Genomic DNA, 21,146 nt, shown 5'->3' on the forward strand with positions numbered 1-21,146 from the left:
CGTTATGCGAGAGAAAGGTGTATGGGAGGTTCCTCGCAGGAGAGAGGGGAAGGGGGGCGAGGGGGAGACCACGAACAAACTGGAGCAGCGTTTTTCTCCCGCTGCCAGCAAGGGGAAGAGGGTAGCGCGCGGCCACCGCTCCCCGCGGGAAAGCTTTGCCCGACGCCACGTGGTGCGGGGATAGAAGACGCCAGGCCGCTTTCTCGCCGGCACGCAGTTTGCGAAGAGCCGAACGGCACCGCGCTGGCTACAAAGCGCCGGCGCGCAGCCAAAATGAAGCTTTTACCTTTCCACTGCCGCGGATTGCACAGTCAGCACGTGGCCGCCACGCGGCAGCGACACGGGCACCGCCGTGGAGTTGCAGCCGTGTGAAGACAGCGTGGTTGCACGGGCAAGGCCATTTTGCCCCGGCCGCCTGGCCGGGGAGAGCTCATCTCTTCCAGTCCCGCGGCCGTTTTCTTGTGTTTTCTGTGTTTTCTTGTGTTTTCTGCTGGGGACTGGGTGTGTCGGCCCGGCGGCTGCTGACATGGACATCGGGGCGGCGGGGCGCCAGCTCCCGCGGGAGCGGAGGAGGGGGGGGACCCGGCCCCTCCCCGCGCCCGAGGCGGAGCGGTAGCAGCAGAACTGTGTAGGGGCTTTCCCGGCGGGGCAGGCACAGGGCCCCGCCGCGTTGCTGCCGCAGGACAGGGGCTGCTCCCGAGCACCCTGTGGTGCGGAGCTAAGGTCCCTGGGCGCGGCTCTGCGCAGCCCGCGTACGACCTGGCGAGCCACCCCCCCACCCCCCGGCTGGGCTCTGCGGGCCGCTCGGCGCCGGCCCCGCTCACGTCCCCGCCTGCGGCAGAGCGGACGCAGGGACACAGCCAAGCGAGCGCAGCCCGGGGCTGGGGCGGCGGCGGCAGCAGTTGCAGCGGGGGCAGAGGCCAGCCGGGGACACCCCTCCTCTCCCCCCCACTCAGCCCGGCGGGACATGGCAGCCTGGGCCGGCAGCCGCTGGTAACGGCAACAGCTTCAGCAAGAACGGAGGCAGGAGCCGGCCGCCCCCCCCGCCGCGAGAACGGCTCAGCGCCTGAAGCAGACCAGCACGGACGAACGGGAGCGGGGCGCGGGCCCGGGCCGGCAACAACAACCCAGCGCCTGAGCCTCTACTCAAAGCTAACAACTTATACAACGTTTCCAACAACAGAACTAAACAGAAGCTTTCTCAACAGGGCCGGCACACAGCCCCGCCGCAGCTCTGCCCCACATCAGCTAGAGTTCCCAGGATCACAGACCCAGTGCACCCCAAGCCCTGCAAAACAAGCAAATAGCCAACAACTCACCGGTACAGTCAACACAGCTAGCAATACAAAGGTAACGCTGCGAGACACAGCAAACGTACAGCTATCAACTACTATATTTAGCTCTTTAAGTCATGAAAAAGCAACTTCACTAATTAGCAAGTTATCTACTACTTTAAAAAGTTCTTTTGTGTTGCTGGGAGAATAGTAGACACGCTGGGGGAGAGAAACTTGCTTTATTGTTTAAAATCCTTAGAAGTGCCTTTTGACTTTATCCCCACAAAACCAAAACACGAGAAGCGTACCTGAGCAACCAGTAACACAGATCATAGCAAGTATGAATGCCAACAGCCTGCTCCAAGGACGGAGCTTCAACTTACAGAACATCAGGACCAAAACATCCACCCTGCCTGCCAGGATAACTGCTCCTGAACCACCTGTGCAGAACTCAACTGTGAAAGCTTCCACAGCCCCACGGAATCTCAGCACCATCATCCAGACCATCCACTGACTGCTGACCAGTAGAGAACTGACCAAACCGGCCAGCAGCCTGCCAAGGCTGGCCAAAATGTCCAGCCAAGAAACAACAAGCATGAAAGCATCCATAAACACCACTGCAACCTTGCAAAAACAGACCAGCATCTACGAGAGACAGCTTCCTTCAATGGACCTTTCTATAACAGTTTTATCCATTTTACAAATAGCCATTTTTTGCCCCATATCTCAACAAGCTATTATCAAGAAACCACACAACACATTAAGAAAAATATTAAAAAAAAAGGGGAAGGAGGGATTATAGCTCTTCTCTGTGTATGTAAATTTACATTAACTCTTTTTCAAAACAGGAACAATCACAAAGAAAAATAATTGATAAAACATAACCAGAAGAAACACACAAGCAGTAACCACTACAAAACAAAAACTGTGATTTAGAGACACAATAAAAGGTTTAAGTATGTACGTGTGAGGAGAGAATGAGAAGGTGGCCACCTAAATGTGAATGAGAAAGTTGTGTAGAGGTGTGTATGTGTGTGAACTCAAATACACTTTATGGCAAAAATACTGTAAACACTCATTCAACAACACTACCTCAACCACAGCAAATACAATCAAACACATCCATAACCTAACACATTTCCCCTTAAAATAAAAGTGATGTTTTTACCCAGTAACACCCTCAGATAAAAAGTCTTACGTATTGTGGCAGTTTGAGCCACATTAGAAAATCTTAAAATGCAATTACCAGGCCTCCCCCACCCCTCTCCACGATTTATCCCAACACCAAAGAGAGAACTTTCAGGCCAGAGGCTTCTGTAGGGGAAGGGGGAAGTGTATACATTGATTTACACAAATAAATATACTGTACAAACTAAAAGCAGCTATATATATATTATTACACTTCTATCAGTCCCTTCAAAGCTTTTCCTTTTAACTTTAGTCCAGGAAAGGCTTTTTCAGGCTGGAAAGTAACTAGTCTCTCCCTCATGGGAGTGTTTGGGGCCCTTGAACACTCCCTACCAACCTTCAGCTGTTTGCTGCAGTTTTTCCTTCTTCACTAAGTCCACGAAGATAGCTTTGAGTCTGTCGTCTCATACCTCGGTTCGTAGGCTGCTGTAGTGTAGTCAGTTTATCAACATATATGTCCTGGAATTTCATTCCTCCTCCGGGTTTTTGGCTGTCCTGCGTTTAAATCACTGTGAAGGACATCTTCCAGGCCTCTCTCCAGCCCGTCTCTAATTTCGCCTGGGGTTTTCTCTTCCCCTGGCACTGAGCTGTATTTAGCCCGTCCACTTTGGCTCTGCTCCAATGCTGTGCCTTAAAATCCACCCCTCCACCAGCCTCAATGCAGTGGGGGGAAGAAAGCCCCCTAGCCTTGGCCACAGGCAACTCGGTCCAGTTATACACTGTCCCAAGTGCACCGCAGCCCAACTGCAGAGGGGGGAGAGGGCCTGGCCTCCTCGCAAGGGACCTGTCTCTCCCTCTTACCTCAGGTACTGTGAATCTCTTCCTTCACGGCGCACACTCACTTCAATGCTGCCTCTAACCCTGACTTAGGCAGGGCTGTGGGCCACAGGGCTCCCCTTCTTCCCCCGGATGGGGGGAAGAAGGAGCCCAGCCACCCCCTGGCCTTCTGCACCTACACGCAGCAGACACCAACAGAAACTGCCAGCAGCTTCCAGTGGCTGCGTATATATGATTTTTAGCAGAAGCGAACGAGTGGTGACTGGCTCTCCAGAGAACACTGCCCTGCCACCCAATCACCTCTGAGCCCCCGACTCCTGGGGGGGGGCAATCAAACCATGACACATATCTATAAACCCTGAATAATTGAAGGTTGTACAGTTAATAAAGTTGTGAATATTACACGGTTAAGAAGTACATGGTTAGCACAAGCTAACAAGGTTATTACCGTCTTAATAAGGGCCTTAGCACATTAGGCCCTGGTTTTTATAGACGGTTAAGATAAGTTTGTTTATGTTAAAAATGTTTAAGAAAAAAGTTTGAAAAATTGTAAGTTGTTAATTATAATAAGGAAATAGGATAATTATAAGGAAATATGGCAGAAAGGATTAACACTGTATAAGAGGAATGTTGCAAGGAAGCATGGGAGATGTAGTCTCTACAGCAAGCCCCCTGGAGAGAGAACTCAACAGAGCATGCTCACTGAAGGACTGGCTAGGAACTGTGGGAAATATGTGATGTCATGGGAGGTATATAAGAGCTTGTTAGTGCACAAATAATCGATTTGGCAGCCACACGTACATCTGCTTGGTCTGTGCCCATACAAATGCTATAGGTGGGGGTCAGTCTCTTCTGCCAAGTAACAAGCAATAGGACAAGGGGAAATGGCCTCAAGTTGCGCAAGGGAGGTTCAGATTGGACATCAGGAAAAATTTGTTCACTGAAAGAGTGGTTAAGCATTGGAAGAGGTTCCCAGGGAAGTGGTGGAGTCACCATCTCTGGAAGTCTTCAAAAAATGAGATGTGGCATTTTATGACGCGGTCTAGTGAGCATGGTGGTATTCAGTCAAAGGCTGGACTTGATTATCTTGGAGGTCTTTTCCAATTTTAATGATTCTATGACTCCATGATCAAGCATGTGCCACAGGGAGCAGTGAAAGCTTACCCTTTTCCATCCGACTAGCAAAGACTCCATAGGTGGTTAACATACTAATACTCCTTTAGTAGGGCATTAATCTTGACTATCTGTTGTGTGTATTAACCACAAAGTAACTCCTTTACATATAACTGCACATGGCAAGAGATGACAGAACAAAGTGGCCCAGAAAAGGAGAGTGAGATAGGTGTGCTGGTTTTGGCTGGGGTAGAGTTAATTTTCTTCACAGTGGCTAGTATAGGGCTGTGGTTTGGATTTGTGCTGAACACTGGGCTGATAATATAGAAATGCTTTTGTTATTGCTAAGCAGGGATTCCACAGAGCCAAGGCCTTTTCTGCTTTTTGTACTGCCACACTGGTAAGTTGGGAGGAGGCACAGCCAGGACAGGTGACGCCACTTGATCAAAGGGATATTTCATACCATATGACATCATGCTCAGTACATAAAGTGGGAGGGAAGAAGATGGAAGGGGGGAGGGCACTTTGAGTGATGGCATTTGTTTTCCCAAGTAAATGTTATGGGTGACAGAGCCCTGCTTTCCTGGGAATGGCTGAACACCTGCCTGCCCATGGGAAGCAGTGAATTAATTCCTTGTTTTGCTTTGCTTGTGTGTGCGGCTTTTGCTTTCCTTATTAAACTGTCTTTATCTCAGCCCATAAGTTTTCTAACTTTTACTCATCTGATTCTCTCCCTGATCCCACTGGTGGGAAATTGAATGAGCAGCTGTGTGGTGCTTGGCTGCTGGTTAGGGTTAAGCCACAACAGTAGGCAATGGGAAGTCATTTTGGCAGCAAAGGTATGTAGTAACAGAGAAGCAAACTGAAGGTGCCACTGCTGCAGATGGAAAGAGGAAAGAAGTCAAGCAACAAAGCCTTGTGCACATTAGCTCTGAGTGACAATGATGACTTTTGTTCTGAGCATGGCAGGTTATGTCACAGAAAATATTTAATTTATGGATCTAGGCTGAGCCATAGCTTTTCAGCACAAACCACCCATGTACACATGCAAGTGTCAGAGACCCCTTCAGTGAGCCCAAGACCTGGGAGGCATCTCTGAAAGTAGACACCTCATTAACCATGGGAAGTAGGACTTTGTGGGCCTCACATGTCTTTCCCAGCATAAGTGGTGCTTCACCATGTGGTGAAATATTTGCTCCATGATGTGACAACTGCTCCAAATGCCACCCACTCTCACTGCTGGTGGTTTCTGCTTAATCCTACTCCCATGAAGCTGCATCCTACTCCCTAGAAGCCTCTCTCCCACACACCATTTTAAAAGGTGGCACAGAAACCCATCAGTCTAGCCCAGACCTGCTCCACAGAAACACCCTTGCAGATTCCTGAGCTACTGCCCACCCACAAAGCAGTTGGGCCACCTACCCTGGGCGAGGAGCTCCCCAGAGCCAGCCAGGGCTTGTAGCTGGGCTTAGTCCAGCTAAGGATGCCACTGGACTTAAGAGCAGAGCCCATGAGGGACAGCAGCTGGGAAGAGCCCATGCACTCAGCACAGCCCCAGCTGTGCTTTCTCCACGTCACAGAATCATAGAATATCCTGAGTTGGAAGGGACCCACAAGGATCATTGAAGTCCAGCTCTTGGCCCTACACAGGACCATCCCAAGAATCATACCATGTGCCTGAGAGCATTGTGTAAGTGCTTCTTGAACTCTGTCAGGCTTGGTGCTGTGACCACTTCCCTGGGGAACCTGTTCCAGTGCCAAACCACTCTCTGGGTGAAGAACCTCTTTCTAAGATCCAACCTAAACCTCCCCTGACACAACTTCAGGTCATTCCCTCAGGTCCTGTCACTGGTCACCACAGAGAAGAGATCAGTGCCTGCCCCTCACAAGGAAGTTGTAACTGCAATGAGGTCTCCCCTCAGTCTCCTCTTCTCCAGGCTGAACAGTCCAAATGCCCTCAGCCACTCCTCACATGGCTTCCCCTCAAGGTCCTTTCACTGTCTTCGTTGCCCTCCTTTGGACACTCTCTAACAGCTTAATGTCTTTCTTATATTGTCGTGCCTAAAACTGCACACAATATTCAAGGTGAGGCCACACCACTATTTAGAAACAAAAGGTGTGGATAAAAACAATAGTTGAAAATTTTTGTTCATGTAGTGTGATACAGAAGTTCTTTTAGTGGCAAGAATACTGTGATGCTTTGGTTTTGGACACGATATGGGAATCTTGAGGCAAAAAATTCTGAAAATGGTTTGCCCTGTCCACAAGAAGGAGACAGGTAGGAAGTTATGGGCTTGTGGACTGCAGCTGCTCTCCTGATATTTGAGAGTGATAGTACAAGAATCCTACCATGACCAGTGCTCAACTGCAGGAGCAGCAACACAACAAAAACTCCTAAACCTGGATGTGGAGGAGCAGCCAGAGAAGGCTGTGTTAGTGCTCCATGAGGCTTCTCAGAAATGTCAACTCCGTTTTCTTGTCTCAAACACAAAACCATTTACTAACTGAACTGATGTACATTTCCGCTCAGCTGGGAGCTGAAGTTTTAAATTGTGTAGTTCTATTAATTTTTTTTTTCTTGGATAAAAGCATATTCTCAGAACAATTTTTCTTTGTGATACCTGTGATTATACTCATGAGATATTTCTTCTTGGGAAGCAATCTCATCCTAGAAAAAGACTTTTCCTCAGTGTAAAGCAATAAACCATCTCTGTGTCCTCCTTGCAGCCAGTTTAACCAACTAGAGAATTAAATTATTTAAAAGTATTATTTTAATTTAGGTAATATGAAAGTGTGTTGTACATTTGTGACTGTGGTATATTAAATTGAATGAAACATTGAATTTCCTGTCCATAATGGCAAAATCGAGAAATTATGTAATGCTCTTATCTTCTGTTAACAGGAAATACTAAATTCATCTAGTATAAAATACTGATATTGGTGGTAAGATGCCTGTTGTCTCACAGGTAAAGAGTTTCACTTTAACGTCATTGTAGCATTTTAATACCCTATTTTGTAAATTTCTATATCTGGTTAAAATTTATGGGGCAATGTAGAATGATAGTGGTGTTGAATTTAACATCTCTTAAAGAAGTAACTCACTTAGAAAAGTAGCACTCAAACTCTGTATCTGGAATCAAATTACCCAGAATAAATGAAAACCTCGTTGCTCTTTTAATATTATGAAATATTTTTAATACATGGGAAGATTCTTCTACTTTAACAGATTTTGTGACAAATATGATTAAATAGGGAAGAAATAAATGAAAGGTCTTTGATTCAAATGCAAAGATAGACCTTATCTACCATCATTTGTTGCCTCCAGTAGGACTGCTTGACATAGCACAAGCCGGGATGAGCAGTTGTTATCTACTGCCTTGGTCTAGGTGTGAAGAACTCTGACTTTAGAAGACATGGTAGCGATGCTGTCAGGTGTGACTGTATGATGCTGATCCCTTAGGCAGGAAAGAGAGTGGGTATCTTGGACAGTAACCAGCAGCTCATAAGAGTATTGCTCTTTGGATTAGACAGGATACTGCATATACTGAATCGAACAAGATATACATGAAGGAGTAAAAAAAAAAAAAAGGATAAAGCAGATCAACGTAGCCATTTTCTGAACAAATGAGGCCATCATGTGGCAAATTACAGACACGGCCACAGAAAGAAAAATTTTTGATTTACGGTACTGGGTAATAAAGAAGAAAATACACAACCTTCATCACGAACTCAAAGGAAACTGGTGTTAAAACTCAGACACAGAAATTCCTCTTAGCTTTTAATATTTTTCATGAGCAATTCTCGAGAAATTTTAAAGGATATTTTGAAAATTTATGAATGCAAGATTCTTAGATGGAAATCACATTTATTTTTTCTGTCATTAAAGTCTCATAGGCAATAATGGGAAAACGAGAGTCAGAAGGAATAATCATGTCTTCAGAGAAAGATTTCAAATGTCTCAAAATAACAGCCAAGTGAGAAATGAAGTTTCTGATTATTTATCAAGCTCCTCAGGAAATTGCAGGAAAGAAAATGATGAACATCTGCAAAACTAGACTGTTATATGTTTCCTTGAATGTACCCTTAACAAGCTGAACAGGGAAATATTAGCATCCTGAACTGTAATTCTCAACTCTAGCATGCATGAAGAGTAATGTCTGAGTTGTTTCAGATTTAGTAGATATGTAAATAACTCTCATCTTTAATAACTCACCTTCTTTTACATTGAAGAATAGACAGATGTGTGGAGACAAATCTTCTGTAGATCTACCCAAAAGAAAATATTGAGAAAACTTAATTAAGATTAGGAATTCCCTTTATGAATGGAGAAGCATGTCATAATTCCATAGTGCTGCCTTCTACCAATCCCTTGGAATGTGTGTATATATTTTGTTTGGTTGGTTTTTTGTTGCACAACATGGAAATTTTGTATTGTTTTCCAATTCTATGAAATATGTACGTATCAAGGAATGACTGAAGAGTTTGTACAACAAGAAGGCACATTGATTAATCCAAAATGAAATCAGTACAAAGTGTGATACATGTAAAAGTGAAGGCAATAAGAAATTAACCTTGGGGGAAGACAAGAGTGCCTAGGAAGAAAAAACTGATGCCAGCATTAACTGAACAGCTCATTGGAGCCTCAATGGTAAAGAGAGAAGACAATATTAGTCATCTCACACCTATAGTAGCTCCATTCTTTCTAAGTTCTGCCCTGACTTCTTTTATATATTGCTGTAAATAAAGCTGACCTCATTAGGGACACTTTAAAAGTAAGTGGGAACTAAGAGCTTCTGTGTTACATAGATATACATTCCTTCTTCCTCAATGTCTTCATTTTTAATATCTTACATAGCATGAACTGATTTTTTTTCTTAGATTAATCAAATTATTCTTGTACCTATTTTTCATCAGTAATTTGAGAACCAAATCAGAATTAACGTAGGAATAAAATTATACCTGATTGCTATAATGATATAAGAACCATGCTATTCTCTTTTAAAACAATTGCTTGCAGTATTCAAAAAATTCCTTAACATATGTCTCCTTTACTTAGCAAATGAATGATACCATTTCTACCCATAGACACTTCAATCAAATCCAGTAAGACAAGATAATATACATATATAGAGAGAGATGCAGTATTTATCTTTCAAGTTATCTGAAATATCAATGACTTGAAATGTTGGGGCATTTTAAATTAGTCCCATACAATTTCTAGTATGTCTGTAAAAACTATCTCGGTCTTGGTGAATATAAGGCTGCAGGCAGTGTTTATGGATCTACTTTTATGAAACATTATGTAGTGCAGGATCTAAGATGCTTCTTTTAGTAGAGCAGTCATTTACAGGGTGTGACTCATTTCTCTACACAAAGGCATTAACAATATAAGTATTTATGATAATCACGCTTATATCCTCTTATGAAGAGACACAATACAAGGTTGTTGCTAATCTGACTTGCTAGTGACAGCAATTCTAGAATGGGATGAACTGTGCCCTGGCCAGACCTTTCTTAACCCTGCAGAAGACAGACTTGCTTAGAGAAATGACTTAGGTGTGAATGCTCACTTTGACTTACATGCAGTCCTGTCCTAGATCTCTACAACAACAGCGTTCTGATGTTGAACTCCCTAGTTAACAGAGTACAGCTGGAATGAAATGTATGCAGGAATAAGCACACAAAGACAAAAGGAAATGTACTCACCCTCCAAAAACACAGATTGCTAAAGATTGCTGTCCTTGTGTGTTCTGCACCTTTCCTTCCTCTCTACTTCAGATATCTCTCCAGTCTGTCAAATTCACAGCAAAGGATTTGAAGTTGCTGCTGGTCCTGTTTCTTACTTTCTGCTTTCATTTTACTGCATTAAAGTAATTAGAATAAAAGATACCATCCTCTCTTAGAAATACAGAATGAATGAATGACTAAACTACGTTGTTCTAGACAATTTGTCTAGAAGACTGGGTGCTCGACAATAACAATTATTTAGATTGTCTGTAGATACATTTATAATGTGGCTTTTTCTGCACAAGAATTGCTAGTTGAGTGTTTTCATCCCGTATTCATAGGCACTCTACCATGTTTTGAGGGAGAGGAGTAGGAGGAAGTGTTATAAATGTACAAATAAACTATACTAATCTCTTGACAAAGAGATTAACTTGATTCTATTTGTACTGTGAACGATCACAAGGATTACTCTTTAACAAATGCTTCAATGAGATCTTTAGTGTCTTACAGAAATTAATGCTACCAGGAAGATTGTTTTCATAGACCAGTATAGCAGCAAGAAAGAGACAACAGGTTCAAAAGATTTACTTGAAAGAAAGAAGATTGATGGGAAATCCGTGTCAGGGGGAAGACTGTTGAACTTCTCCCAACATGTGGGATAGTTCAGGAAGAACTTTGAGGGAATGCCTGAAGAAGAGACCAGCAGAGATCCAGAAATGATGCACAGTCTTCCTTTGCAGATAGTACATGGCACTGGTGAGAAATACTGCTTCAGACACTCTTGAGGTGAGGGAGGATGATGGAGTATATTTATGTTCTCGCACTATGTCAGAAATTATAAAAGGGTTTACTAGTAAGGTACTTGTTTTATATGGAACAGCAAATTGTCCTTGTAGGGGTAAGTATGCTGGAGAATGCTGGGCAATAGCAACACCCTGATAAGAATCTGTGGTAAGAAAGACTTCCTAGACTTAAACTCTCTTTTTCTTCTGAGAACTCTATTTTGATCAGTCATTTCAGCAGGAGGGCTGTCAGACTGTTGGACTTAAGTCCTTCTTGATTCCTGTCTCTCTGTGGTCAGTGGCATACACTTGCAAAGTGGTTAGGATTGCCAAGGTGGTGTCAATGCTGACATCTCTCTAAAGACTTGTTCCAAAGGTAACGGGTCAAGAGGCACAAGAAATGTGTGGAAAAGCTGCTAGACTACCTTCCCTCAAAACAGTAAGTTCTGCTTGAAACTGCTGCAGGCCCTCAAAAGAAGAACAGGCCAGAGGAAAAAAGGCCTATTACTTCAGAATAACAACACATACCTATCATCAAGAGTTTAGGGTACTTATGGTCAGAGACAAGAGCTGACTATGCCAACAAGGAGGGCTTAGAGCTCAGACAAGTATCTTATGACATTAAGGGGAACCCAAATATCTCAGAGCCTAGCTGAAAAGGCTGAGCTTTGGAGTAAGGCCTCTTATGCCCTTTGGAAAGATGTGGTAGAATAATGGTCCTTAAAGTAGAATTGTCCTAGTTCAGTCAACCCTTCCTTTGGGTAAAGTATTGCAATTAGAAGGTGCATGAATAGAATGTGGTGAAGAACACAATTTTGGAGGTGTTCTTCTCTGTCCTTTGGCTTTGTGACCGTAAATTACATGATGAGTTATCCAGTGGTAGCTCAGTTGCAGTAATATGGCTGTTGTAGTCTTCTGAAAGAAAATTCTGAAAATAAAGTAACTGTGAGCAGAGAGTTCCTGGAGCATTTATAGTGGATTTGTAATTATTATGAAAACTTTTGCATAGATCTCAACAAGGGGGAAATACTTCTTTAGAAATGTAGAAGAAAAGGATAGGGGAAAATAAATTGTTTTAGAAAGTTTCTATATTTGATGTGAATTTCTGAAATATATTTTAAACTATATGGCCAGGATTTAAAAAACTGATTTGCAGATGTCTGTGGTAAAATATTTACAGTGCAATCCTGATTTTCATAAAGAGTTAGATTTGTCTGGTAAATCAAGAGTCTTCAAAATGACACAAGTTGGGGAAAGAATCTAATAATTACTAATCCAATCATTAGAAACTGTTCCATCCAAAATTAAAAATCCTAGTTTAGAAACAAAATACTAACATCCAGAATTTAGTGAAATAAAGTCAGTCTACGTATGTTCTCACTTGAATCTTCAGACTATAATGTTAAAGAGTATCTATTCAATTCTTGCAATTGCAAGTATAACTTCTTTATATTATTATGCGGAATAATAGCCTTACTCATGGACAAGAATCTTATTGTATCAAGTAATGCATAAATAGGAAACAAACAAATTTGCTAGTCAAATTGGTTTTCCATCTAAGACAGAAACAAAAGAAAATAGGTATGTGATTCCAATGAGACTGCATCAATCAACATTCTGAAGAGTGTCATTAGTACATTGATGAGCCTAGTTAAGGTGTGTATAAATGTCTAGATCTGTGTGTATAAATATCTAGAGATACGTAAGACAGACCATACGTATAAATCTCAGGGAATCAGAAGTTGCTAGGATGGAATTGTGGAAGATTGATTAATCAGGCCAGTTTTAAACTTAAAAACAAAACTTTACTGAATAAATATGCATTAACAATATACATTGCTTCATGTTTAGTTATTAAGAATTACGAATCAATATTACTACATATGCAAAGCAGCTAGTGCTTAACAGTCATCCTAAATAAGCAAATAATATACAATGTCATAGAGCTGATGTCAAGGATTTAGCACCAACAATTACAGTCCTTTGGAGTCTCAGTCACAGTGATCAGGTTCAAGAGCTCTTCAGCAAAGCATGCTAACAATGAAAAAGATGCCTTCCTTCCCCCTCCTCCAAGTCCAAATCCAGGATTTTCACCTTTTATAAAATATTGCAGTCTTCAGAATTCTTAGTCTTTGACCTCTGACCCCTAGGACTTTGGGACACTTGCAGACAGTTCTTTCCCGGGCTGCAGCAGGTGCTTTGTCTTGCCCATCAGTTATGGGATTTTTTCTGATCTGCTGTTTCTTTCCTGCGTTATGTCTTTTTCCACCTCTTAAGGTTGCAACTCTTTGGGGATCAGTTACCAACCACCACTGAGGTACTTGCAGTTTTGAGACCCTTGTTTTCAGACTTTGCCCATGTTTTCAAGACATTTACTGTCATCCCAGGCTTAAACTTCACAAGAGACATCTGGAATCAAATTTCAGCTGACCAGCAAGTTCTCATAACAGGTTGGTAACAAGCCCAATAGGCCAGGACTGACTTGTGTCTTACACAGGCACAGTGAGGATAAGGCTTGAGGTTTCTTGCTGACAATAGCAAAGCTACTTTTACTGAGCATGAAAATGTTTCCAAGTTGCTTACAGACAAGCCTGTTTAATGTGACTTTTGACAGAGTTCAAAGCAAGCTAATATTAATTACATTTGGCTTAGCATGCTTCTACTTTCATGAGGACAATAGGCCATTGTTTTGGCCACATAATAAAGCTGTTTGAATAATGAAAGCTAATACAGAGAAACTGGTACATATTTACTTAGTTTTGTATGATTTATCAAAGGAAGGAAGAAAACCAAGAGTATCAAAACTGACTGCTGATATTGAAATAATTACAGTGGCAGAAGTAGCTCCAGTGGGAATTCAGAGGTAAGTACTGCCTTTATTCTACGTGTTGCATTACACACTTTGAACATTGACCAGAGAATAGTAGATGCCTTTTTCAGCCAGAAGCTGCTGATGGGTGCCTTGCTCTACGACCTTGCCGTTCTGTATGACAGCGATCTTGTCAGCATTTTGGACGGTGGAGAGGCGGTGAGCTATCACGATGCAGGTACGGCCTTCTCTGGCTTTATCCAGCGCTTCCTGAACAATCTGCACAATGAACAGACCAAAAGGTGAACTATTCTGACAGCTGCGAAGTAAACTGCAATATGGGAGTGAGGGAAAGGGAAGATCTTGCTCAAGCTTCCTGATTTAGGATTAGCCTGTGTTGGCAAAGAGTCAAAACTGTTATAGCAGGTGTGACAGTCAAGAGGATTAGATGGAACCAGGCTCATTACTGAGGTGCATGGCAGGAGAATAAGAGAAAATGGTCATAAATTTTAACAGGAGAATGTCTGCTGAATCTCCTTAGAGATTTTCAAAGACTCTTCCAGACACAGCATTAAGCAATCTACGTTTGAATTCAATATTGGCCCTTGTGTGAAGAAGATGTTTAATTGGGGACCTCCACAGGTCTCCTTCATGACAGACTAATTATACATGGGAGTCAAGTCAGTATTCTTGGGTCAACTGCTATCATACTAGTTCTGATTTTGCAGGGAGTCTCGTGAATCATCTTTTTCTTAGAGCTAGCAGTGGCAGAAAAATACTAAAAAGAATCTCTGCTTTCTTTTCTTTATTCCTTATGTTTATTAATGAGGAATAAAAAGAGAGATGAAATTTCAATTATGTGCCTAACTGGCACATAATTAAGAAAACAATGAATCATGGGATTATTTAATGGCATTTTCCCTTCAAACCTCATTTTTATGCCGACAGTTAATAACAACTTGGTCCAAAGGTTTTAACTTTTCAGACTATAATATCTGATATAACATTTGCCTCATTAATAGTAAGTTTTTTTGTGGACTCTGTGTTGGTTTTTTACAGCTAGATTGTATTTCTGTTGTACCAAGATTGCAGCTTTGGGCTTAAAAAAGAAGTAAGTGCTCTAAAAATTTTCACATAACATCTTGTGTTAACCATGAACATGCAGCAAGGACTGGAGAGCATTAGGAGAAGAAGAAAACTTATGAAACAAGATTTGTCAGGTTTACAGAAAAAAAAAAGTTCTCTGTCAGCATCCTCAGTCTTTTTGGCTTTGCAGTTTGTGTGTCCTGATTCAAGTTTGACAGCACTTTTTCAGCTGAAGCCTGAAGAATCCTAGGCTGAGGAATGCATTCTTCATTGCAATTTCAGTCTGTCTGCTGCCATACAGATGCAAAAATTACTTTTTTGGGGTTTTTTTTGCAAGAAGGAGTAAGACTTTTATATTTGTCTATTATTAGCATAAATGCGTAGTTTGCATAAGACACCATATTTCCAGCTTTTGGCTTCAGTCTGGGAGAGTAAAAACAATAATCATGATGTAAGAAAAAAAAAAAAGGGGGAGTGGAATTTAGATTCCAGGCTCCTGGCTTAAACTTAAGTTACCTTTTCACTTTCTGTGTCTAAGGCAGAAGTAGCTTCATCCAGTAGCAGAATTTGGGGCTGACGCACAAGAGCTCGGGCAATAGCGATACGTTGTTTCTGACCACCAGAAAGCTGCGTTCCCTTGTCTCCTACACGGGTATTGTATTTCTGGAAATAAGAGATTCAGTTCAGGCTAGGAATGCAAATCAATTCTGAAGTATACTGAAGCATATCAACCCTGACACCAGCCACCCATAAACTGCATATTCCATGCCAGCAGCTCTCTGAAAACAACTGACCAGAATTGCCAGCTGACACAGATCTATAGATCTTTCACCAGGAGACTTCTTTGTAACATCAAGTATTTCCTAAATTCCAAGCAATAGCACTCCCTAGGGTTGGATGGCAATGTTATTCTCAATCAGGAGACAGAACACCAAAGATCAGTGGAAGTCCCTGACAATACTGGGGATCAAACCCTGACTTAAGACACTCCAAGCTAGTGTCCAAATAAATCAGTTACTCTAACCAACTTTTATTCATCCTGAAAAAAAAAGCAATGTGTAAGATGTATCAGATTCAGGCCAAATTATATATCTATATATGGACACAGACATTTTTAGACTTTATCTGTCTGGACAGTTATGCTTCTTATTGAGTTAGGAAAGTTAAGGCAGACCAGCAGATCTTGATAAGTCATTAGAAAGTAAACATGGTCTGCAAAAATCATGGGTCTCGGCTTTTGTATTTTTTTAAGCCGTTTATCAGCCTGAAATCAGTCTGAATGTGTACAACATGCAACTAAGCTGGCAACCTCCCAACTACAGAAAGTTTTGAAAGCAAGTTGGCACAGGTTAGAAACTGATTTGTCAAACACACAGAAGAAAAATCCTTAAAAAACTAAATAATAAAAAACATTTTCTATCTTAGGAAGTTCCCAAGTCACAAATTACGCAAAGCAAGATGAGAATTCAGGGGAAATGGGATTAAATGTTTAGCCTTTCTGAATACTTATTTGTAAATACGTCTTGGTGGTCACTGCTTGGGACAAGATTATGTGCATGGCAGACCTTTTGTCTGACCAAGATGCTCATTCTTACATTATTGTGTGGTGGTCAGATATATAGATGTGAAAAACTATATTTTTGGACCACAGGAATACTAGAAATTTAAATTCTGACTAGATAAACTAGAAGAAATGTATAATCTTGTCAGTCTAGCAGAGTCTTTTACATGTGCTTGAGATGGACAAGAGCTTAAAAAGAAAGGTTCCATTTACTTAAAAACCCCCACCCCTCACTTCCAGCTCTCAATTAGTTACAGTTGTGTCCTTTCTTCCCAAAGATCTTGAATGTTCAGCTCTCTACCCAACACTGGAATCTCCCAGAGTAAAAATAATTATGGTAAACACAATTAAGAAAGGAAAAATGTTTCAAAAATTGTTTCAGATCTTTTTTCATCTCAGGGAATTATTGTACCCCAGGTATTTACAAGCAGACACAATTATTCCCTGCCACTTTAGGTCACTTCCAGTTCCAAGTGGGAGAGAAAAGGAATAACTTACATCTGGCAGAGAGTCAACGAAGGTATGAATATTGGCTTCTTTTGCTGCATTAACAATTTCCTCAAATGGCACCTGACGACTGTTATCTCCATACGCGATGTTTTCAGCGATAGTGCAGTCAAACAGGATTGGCTCTTGTGAGACGATACCAATCTGGGCTCTCAGCCACTTGATATTTAGTGCCTTGGCACCTTTGCCATCAAAAAGCTGAGAAAGCAAACATTTTAAATTTTTGAGACTTACTGTAAATTCATACACAGAAGTTGTGCAATTGCAGCTCTTCCCTTAGAGAGATCAATTGAAAGCTCACATAATCCCTTGCCCTGCTTCTGCCCTATATCCCAACATTTTCTGAGGGCTATTTTATAAAAGTGTTGCCTCAGTCCCCATCTTTGTTTCAAGGTTTAATTAGGATTTTGAAGACAATGGAAGATAGGGTATGCTGAGGCAATTTCAAAGAACCTTGGGTAATGTTCTTTCATTTTTTCTTCAGCGGGAAAAATAAGCTTGAAAGGAGAAAAGGCTTTTGACTATATAGGTATTTACCATCTTTTTTCCTTAGAATTCCAATGGATTTGCGGCCTGCTAAGATCTGCTTTCTGTCCCTTATCTGACGTGAAAAATCATTGGAGAAACTAGAGAATACAGTTATTATGCATTTTTGGAGCTACCATACCAAACATCATGACTTTTAGGCATGGTTACTCTCCTTATCAGACCAGCACAATTGCTCACTTTTGTGTACAGCTGCTCGGACAGTTACTGCTTTTAAAAATACACCCCTTTCACCTGAATTCACAGGGAAACTCAGCCTCTGAATTAGCCCACCACTTTTGTGGTTTCTATGCCTGAGGTCTGTGCTTTTCCTTTCATGAAACAGTGGCTGGTTATTCATGAATACAAGGTCAAAAAAATTGGTAAGGAAGACAGATTTGGTTAAACATACTTTTGGAGTACTTGTGCTGCTACTTTCTACAAATCATTTTGCTACACTGGACGTGTTTGGGCATTTCAACTCTCAAAAAAATCTTGTCCATTGCATCTAGGTCTTATTTAAGTATTGCTTCCCTTTTTGTGAGTATCTCTGCAGAGACAAGTTCCGAAATCCTTCTTATTCTCATCTCATCCAGCCCAAAATGTGTGCCCTGTTTTTCAAACACAGTCTCTGAATACATTTACATCAAAGAGCAATGGCAATAAACAATACTGTTATGTGAAAAAAAAATATGTAAAGTTGCTGAATAAGTAATGTAGGAAACTTTACATGTATTTTAGATCAAAATTACTGAAAGTATTTACAGTCTATCACTTGGTATGTGGACACACTCTGAAAGATGTTTCTGACAAGTAAAAATTACCATAAAAATTATTTTTGGCAATGTTCTCTGGTTTTGGTTTTTCTGAAAGAACATAGACAGCAAATTCTGCTACTACACTATACAGAAGTAGATATGTATATGTATGTTTCACAAATTTTAAAGTGTTCATAATATAAAAAAGTCAGGAAATTTGCTCTGAATTCAAAACCACCATTAGGCCATGGGTCAGGCATATTTTTACCACACAGATCTTGTTTCATTAATTCCATACAATGTGAGAAACTGGGGCTTACGTACATCTCATTCAGTTAAGGAGCCCTGATGAGCCAGTGCTGATTTTTAACATTAAAAATACTTGAAAAAGAAAACTAGAAATATCTATTATACTTTATCACATCACATAAAACCAGTAAGCACACCCTCACTTAAATCTATTGACACGTTCTGGAAAAAATACTTACCATTTCTCCATCAAGTGGGTCATAAAATCTCTCGAGCAGCTGAACAACAGTACTCTTTCCACAGCCACTGCTACCAACAAGAGCCAGAGTTTGTCCCTTTTCTACTTGTAGATTCAAACCCTGGAGGATTTTGACCTCTGGTCGGTTTGGATAGTTAAATGCCACATCTTTGATGGTTATGTTTCCCTCAAATGTTTCCTGGAATTAAAAGAGCATCACTGTTACATGTGAAGGAACAAGATTCAGGATGGGAGCGGTTCCAGGCGTGGAGAAAGACATACAGCAGTTGACAGGACTTTAGTATATGGACTTTACTGTTATTAATTATGTGGTTTCATTGTATCCACACTACACAGTGCACAGCCTGGGCATACCCGGGCTTGCCACGAGTTTGCCTGCTCCCTGCTTCCCCGCTCCCCTCTCTGATGGGCTGCAGAAGCTGCAGAGAGGAGACAGTTACCATTCGCCCTCTCCTTCCCCGGTTCCTCCCACGTTCCTCCCCCTTTGCCTGTGTCCCTACCCCAGTTTGCTCCCCCGTTTGTCTGTCTCATGCTCCACCCCATGTTCTTGCCCTTTCCCCCCTGAACCCATAAAACCTCAGGACACCTCAATAAAGTATTCCATTTGCAGCTCTGCCTTGTCTCCGGACCCGTCCGTGCTGTGTCACGGCCCCATCCCCCCTCGGACCGTGGCAGTTACATCTTTAAGACAATTTCACAGATGATTCTAATAGAATTGCAGAAGTATTTACTCCCCGCCTCGACATCAATAGGGGTTTTCAAAACAAATGACCTTTTGCCATTATGAGCAAAAGCTGGACTCACAATAGAGGACTTGGTCCATGTTGTGTTCAGATAAAGTGTCAAGAATGCATTGGGAAAAGGATGTAATCAGGAGAGGAAAAATCAGTTTGAAGGAAGTGAGAAGAGTGCTGTTCATATTACCGACAGACAATACCACCCGTTACACGTGGCTTACTTACGGGCTTCTCTCCTTCCTCACTGTAACTATCTATTGAGGGCACTCTTTCGAACAGCTGAAACAGGTGGGCTGCTGATATCTTGGCTTTAGCATAGTCTGGAGCAAAAGAGCTGGTTTGTCCTAAGGCCATTGCACCAAATACAACAGCTGAAAACACTCTACAAAAGAAATCAGGAAAAAAAATAATCAATAGGCAATGGAGAAAAGGACAATGGAAATGGGGCTGCAGCCAACTTTTTCTTTCACTCAGAGAAAAAAGAGGGCTAAATTTAGAAAGAGTAAAGTAGTAACCAACTATTATTGGTTCAATTACTCATTTAGCTCCAGAAATTCCCTTTTCACCCTCTTTCAATGATGTGAAATAAACATGTCTGCATTCTAAATTCAGTATTTGCATTACTTATTATCACTAATCTTCTTTAGTTATTAATACTGATTAAGTATATTAAATCTCAGCTGAGGCTATAAGGAAAGGGTCAATGGATGGCAAAACTGTTACTCTAATCCTGCTATTGCTATGGTTTCCTCTCTATGGCTCCATGATTTTTGGGAGTTAGTGATCAATTTTTAAGGCATCAACGAAAATAAGAAATCAAGCCTGTAACAAGGTGACAATAAAGATTTAATTTTCTATCGCAGCTCTGATGGAAAAAATAGCATGATTTACAATACTGAAAAGGGTTGAAAACTATGCTATTATTGCTTTGTGGTGATTTTTATGTAATTTTATGTAATTTTACAGGCTACATTAGAATAGTTTAAGAACCTGCTGTCTTCAGCTATTAATTACTGCCACACAACTGATGATTACTCATCACTGAGAAGTGGTATTTGACATATGAGATCTATGAGACCTCTTTTAAAGCAAAGTAAAATAGATTCATTTATTTTAAATTTTGTCTTTTCAGAGCTCATAAAGTAATCTGTTTTATTCTGCATTTAAACAGCCTAGGAGAGCTCACACAATTTTAGGTCAAACAATCCCTTTCAAGTCTGACTGAGCCACTGCAAGTCCACTCACTCAGCTGACTAGAGACGTTCAGCTAGCACATGGGATGCAGGCACTTTCCAACATCTTCCAGTCAAAATGAGCTGTGTTTACCACAATTAGGTTGCCAACAAAACATTGGTATGATTGACCTTCTTGGGTATTGAGGTCACTGATATCTATACTGGTAGAACCTCAGTCTTTTAGAACTTGTTTACACAGCCCTGTACTGAGTTATTGTCTCTTAAATAATAAAGGATTTTTCTGGATAGACAGAAAAAATATTGCAAATGTGATACTTACAAAAACACGCTTTTATACTCCATGTGTCCGTTTGCCACTAGATAGGCACCAAACCGGAAACAGCCAGCATAGGTAAAGAACATCATTGCTTGTGAAAGGGCAAAACAAAAGCCAAATATATGTGCCTTCTTCACAGAATTTCTGTAAGACAGAATGCACATTTTCATCAAAGTGTGCAATCATACTTAAGTTCTAATATGCAAATACCAACTGACTTCAGTTGATACTGTTATGAATGGAAAATGTACATACACTGAAACATTAACTAAAAAAAATATC

At 41.3% G+C, this 21,146-nt stretch overlaps 1 protein-coding gene across 7 annotated transcripts in view; it reads right to left on the reverse strand.

Moving 5' to 3' along the window:
* ABCB1 (ATP binding cassette subfamily B member 1) overlaps nt 1-21,146 on the reverse strand; it is a 115,539-nt gene that overhangs the window by 51,432 nt on the left and 42,961 nt on the right. For 3 of the 7 annotated variants that reach the window (XM_039379659.1, XM_039379655.1, XM_039379665.1), the window contains 6 exons: nt 20,868-21,008; nt 19,578-19,734; nt 18,596-18,793; nt 16,816-17,022; nt 15,273-15,419; nt 12,645-13,949 (listed from right to left, as the gene is read on the reverse strand). In XM_039379659.1, coding sequence (XP_039235593.1) covers nt 13,755-13,949; nt 15,273-15,419; nt 16,816-17,022; nt 18,596-18,793; nt 19,578-19,734; nt 20,868-21,008 — 1,045 coding nt within the window. In that variant the 3' untranslated portion in view covers nt 12,645-13,754. Of the gene's footprint in view, nt 1-286; nt 723-2,799; nt 13,950-15,272; nt 15,420-16,815; nt 17,023-18,595; nt 18,794-19,577; nt 19,735-20,867; nt 21,009-21,146 lie in introns of those variants that run through there. The other 4 variants (XM_039379646.1, XM_039379640.1, XM_039379652.1 and 1 more) reach the window with 3 other exon arrangements.

This window comes from Pipra filicauda, unplaced genomic scaffold (genome assembly GCF_003945595.2).
Source record: "Pipra filicauda isolate LSUMZ 115617 unplaced genomic scaffold, ASM394559v2 scaffold105_size2325265_pilon, whole genome shotgun sequence".
Taxonomy (NCBI): Eukaryota; Metazoa; Chordata; class Aves; order Passeriformes; family Pipridae; genus Pipra; species Pipra filicauda.